The sequence below is a fragment of the Nymphaea colorata genome, chromosome 3, assembly GCF_008831285.2.
Source record: "Nymphaea colorata isolate Beijing-Zhang1983 chromosome 3, ASM883128v2, whole genome shotgun sequence".
Classification (NCBI taxonomy): domain Eukaryota; kingdom Viridiplantae; phylum Streptophyta; class Magnoliopsida; order Nymphaeales; family Nymphaeaceae; genus Nymphaea; species Nymphaea colorata.
Window position 1 is genome coordinate 16313018 of NC_045140.1, and position 4907 is coordinate 16317924.

The following is a 4907-nucleotide window of genomic DNA, read 5'->3' on the forward strand; positions in this document are numbered from 1 at the left end:
TCATATCCTGATAAAATAAGTTCAAACAGGATATGCTAATTAAATTCATATCCTCGCAACAGCCTGCAGAAAACCCTCGCAAAGGTTGGACACCACATCCTCCTATGATTGAACATCTGAGAAAAGTAGCACGAACACACTCGCAAACAAAAGTGGGGTGAAGCTCAAAGCGTTGCCTAAACGTAGTACTCACCGCCAGAGATTAGGGTATCAAATAATCATAATGGATACATGAGTGCATGAGTTCAAGTAAAGTTTGTGAACGAAATAAGAAATAAAAGATCTCTAGCATGTATATACGCATTAGATACTGCTTCAACGAATCAATTTGAACATCTTAATAAACGAATTGAAGGATAGGGTTAAAGACAAGCACTATCGTTGGTGAGTCACCTGCACGTGCACTCTTGGTGGACAGGGGGATGGATATAATAAAGTCAAATTGATTGTGCTAGATTTTTTTGGTATATAATCTCCATGTTGCTTGGTCAAACACAAAGTGACAAGTTATTTATCAGATCAAAGGAACGCTTTTTAGCCTCAATGAGCACTAGGTCGGTGCTAAAGATGGACCTCATGCATGACAGCGCAAGATTATGGATGCGTATAAAACTTCTGTCGTTTTAAATATTGTAAATGGCTATAAAGCTAGCACTAACCGAGACACTACAGCATCATTTGACGTAGTTAAATATGATATTTCCACATCACTTCAGGCAGAAGGGGGAGCGATTTGAACGAACATGATCATTTTCTCGACCTAACACACACATATATACACATATAATTGAAACATCTACTGGAAAATTGTGAGAATGGTCAGTTCAGGGGCAGAGGTTTGAAAGGAAGAACATGTGGAATGCGTCCTGGACAGCTATAGCTCTCAGAGTGGCAGGGCAAGTACTGGGACTGTGCTGATACACTTTAACCAGTTTCAGAGAAATACAGGTCCATCGCGCTGAGCACCAGCAGGCAGAGGAACTCATGCGAGCCACATTGCCGACTCAAGTCGGTCGCCAGTCGAATGCGTAAAGACCCGTACGCCAACCGCGGGTTCACAAAAATGTCACGAGGTTTGGCCAAGTTGACTGGCCACATATAAATAAAATTTTGAATGGGTAAAATGTTGGGTGCAAAGCAGGAAGACGAAATGGACGAAATGCTTCAAGAATGTTTGTCACAAACACTGAACACAGTAGTTCAGTATTAAAACCGAACGATATAAACAAAGGGACGTGAATATCCGAGAAGCAGAAACAAATTAGATTTTTTAACAGGTAAAACAGAGAAATGCCAAAATGGTTACGCGGCGGAGGAACAGTGGACACAGACCAAGATCTTGCACCACCCAAAAGTGAGACGAAAGACAAACCTCAACTACGAGAGAAAATGACGAAGGAACACGGGAGTATATTTCTTGTATCGGGTTTTAATATTTCTTGTAAGACAAATAATGCTCCATAAGCAAACCACGTTCTGTTTTCAGGGAATGGTCCGAGAATCCATGTCCTTCCAAGAAAACCAGGACCTTGGGGAACCCCGTCTTTCAATGAAGTGTGCCGCCATTGAAGCGTCTAGGTTTATAACTTCCATACATCACTTGCCATAACCCTTTGGAACATCCTATAGCGCGAAGGAAACGTCCAGGATCATTTGCTTACCAACTTTCAGAACCTGGTCCACCGACTAAACAGAATGTTTTAAGAGTCCCCATTTGGTGAAGTGCAAAGCAGAGCAAGAGGAGAAACTAATTCTTAGTCATGAGCAAAACCACTTAAAAGAGTAAAAAGGAGAACCATAAGGCAATAGTGCCATAGAGAACAGAAACAGAGGACGAGCTCTGTAGCTGTTTTCAAAATCGAAAGACCACCCAAGGTACAGCAATTATCTGAATTGGTGGCCTCAATACGATGAGCGATCACCATCCAAGCACACCAACACCATGGCTCCATCCCCCATTGAAAACGCATATCCCATCTCCCCCAAAATCAACATTATCCACCAGCACAGAAAAGGACCAAACCGTCCCTTCAGCTTTCTGACAAGCCAAAATTTGTAAACAGCAGAAGCCAAGATAAGATGGAACAAAATGGGGAGAAGAGAAGAAGAAAATGAACAAGAAGAAGGAGGAAAGCGGGAGAACATAATATTGGAGCCAAACCAATGGATTCACAAGCACTAACACAAATTAAGTCACTTCTTCTCTCCAAAGTCCCCTTCCTCAAAACCCCCACCCTTCTCATCCTGCACCCTCTCCTCAGAGAACGTCTCCAACGCCCTCTTCTCCTGCTCCTCCTGTTCCTCCTCCCTGGCCTCCTCACCGTTTATTCTCCTCTCCCTCCTAGTCTTGAACTGAGTCAGCAGCTCTTCTAAAGCCTTGCCAGGATCGTGCCGATTCCTGATCAGCACCTCGCTTATGTCTGCCGGCGTCATCCGTGCTCCATCCACCACCTTCGCCATCTCCGCCACCCTCTCGTCGTCGCTGGCTTCTACGCCGACGTAGTTCCTCAGAAGGATCTTGAGCGCCTCGAAGGAGCAATACCCCATGTGGATGTGCATATCCATCCGTCCACAGCGCAGCAGCGCCGGGTCCAGCTTCTCGATGTGATTGGTGGTGAAGACAAAGAGTCGCTCGCTCCCGCAGCACGACCACAGCCCGTCGGTGAAGTTGAGCAGGCCAGAAAGCGTCACCGAGTTGGAAGACGCGGCGTCGTCGTCGGCGGCCGACGGCAGAGGTCGGCGATGCTGATAGTGGTTGTGGCGACGTGGGGAGCGGTCGGCGACGAGGCTGACTGAGCAATCGATATCCTCGATGACAACGATGGACTTGCTGGTGGTGCGCATGAGTAGGCGGCGGAGGTCGGAATTGGTGCGGACCTCCGAGAGCTCGAGGTCGAAAACGTCGTAGCCGAGGAAGTTAGCCATCGCGGCGATCATGCTGGATTTCCCGGTGCCGGGAGGGCCGTAGAGGAGATAGCCACGCTTCCAGGAACGTCCGGTCTTGCTGTAGAAGGACTCGCCGTCGGCGAAGTCTCGGAGGTCTGCCATTATGGCCGACTTCAGGTTGGGGTCCATGGCGAGGGTGTCGAAGGTGGACGGGTGTTTGAAGGGGACGGACTCCCAGGGATTGCCTCTGGAGTCGATGCCTCCCGTGCGGGAATGTGTGTGGAGAAGGCGTTCTTGGCTGCCTCTCCGGATGCAGGAGGATACCTCCATGATGTGATCGAGGTAGGAGGTGAGGAAGAGAGGGCGGTGCTTCTTGTGGATGCGGAGGACGAAGGAGCGACGCTCGTCGGGGTGGGGCCGCCATGAGAAGGGTTGAGGGGCGCGAGGAGTGACGACGTGCTCCCAAACGGCGGGGGCGCCGCGGAAGGAGTCGACGAGGCGGTCATTGGAAGGGAGGCCGAGGGTGAAGGAGGAGGAGTTGACGGGGCGGGAGAGGGAGACGCGGGTGCCTGATAGCGCAGCTGCGCCGTGGCTAAGGTACAGCTGCACCGCCGAGTAGAGCTCGTTGGTGTTGACGCCGTCGGTCTCCGCGATGTCGTAGTAGGAGTACGAGGAGAAGAAGGAGATCGTGCGAGACATGAAGCGGGAGATAAGGAGGCGGAGCTCCGGCGGGAGTAATGTGCTCAGGATGGTCTGGAAAAGGGCAAGGACGCCCACAGCCGACGCAAGCGAAGCCCACAGCTGCGTGCTCATCGTCCTTCTATTTTTCGCTTGGTCAGTGTCAACCTCGCTGCTTTGGCACTCCCTCTACTCAGTTTAGCTTACAGGAAACACTGAATGAAGAAGATGGCTGCCGCTGCACAGAGAGAGAGAGAGAGAGAGAGATTACGTTCAATTGGGGGAAGGAGTGGGGGGAGATGGGCTTGGATGCGGACTCGAGCTTTATTTATAGCGCACGTAGCGAAGAGAAACCAGACAAACGTGAGGTTCATGCTTTTTTTCTTTTTACCCCTTCACCAAATCTTTAATGTATTTTTTTTTTCATCCGATTGGTGAGAATAAGTTGTCAGTCGCCCTTTTCTATATGATATCGCTCTGTCATATATTCAGTGTTATTTTTGTTTGATTGATTGTCCTAGATACACTTAAAATAGTTTTTCCTTAATTATCATGACTTTATGGTAAAGAACACAAAATACGAAATATTGAGGACATACTATTCGAACACTTAATATATTTCTCCTCTGAACTTATTAATTATAACCACTGTGATGGATGTGCTCATATTTTTCTTATTTCTTCTTATCAACTTCCATTTTTTATTTTTTTCTCATTAAACTTTCACAAAAAGTTCTGCTGTTAAGCGTTTAATGAAAATATAGACAATAGAATGTCAATATTGTTAGAAAGTGTGTTGTGTATATATATATATATATATATATATTATTAAAATGCTCGCTACGGTAGAAAAAAGTAAAAATAAAAAGTTTAAAAATATATCCGTGTAACAACTCTTCGCAGAGATACTCATTTGTAAGATTCAGGCGCTCAGTTAAAGGAAAACATAAATTTTGAAAGTAGGTGGAGAAATTGTTGTTGTTCAGGAAGCTCAGCTAGTGGGCACGCGAAGTACTTGAAGGCGGACAAGTTTTTGTTGTTCTGGAAGATGAGCTAGTGGGCGTCTGAAAATATTTTTCAAGGAAGGTGGACAATTTTTTGTTGTTCAGGAAGTTCATCTGGTGCGCACCTAAAAAAACGTTCTCCGACGGGAAAGAAAGGAATGAGATGGATATCTCTTTTTTGGCTGTGACGGAATATTTATCTGTCCCGTGAAAGAACAGGTGTCCAGTCATGAGAAAACAAGAAAGTTTTCCTCTCCTTCCCTTGTGACCATTTCGGGGAAGTGAAAATCAGTGGTTGTTCAGTCGCCGTTTATGGCAACGTGTGAGCTTTAGTGGGAT

The 4907-nt window shown here is 46.7% G+C and overlaps 1 protein-coding gene across 1 annotated transcript; it reads right to left on the reverse strand.

Moving 5' to 3' along the window:
- Positions 1-1737: 1737 nt before the first annotated feature.
- On the reverse strand, positions 1738-4018 carry LOC116251619 (AAA-ATPase At4g25835). Its single transcript, XM_031625987.2, has one exon. The coding sequence runs from the start codon at positions 3697-3699 to the stop codon at positions 2194-2196; it is 1506 nt and encodes a 501-aa protein (XP_031481847.1). The 5' UTR covers positions 3700-4018; the 3' UTR covers positions 1738-2193.
- Between the last annotated feature and the right edge of the window lie 889 nt (positions 4019-4907).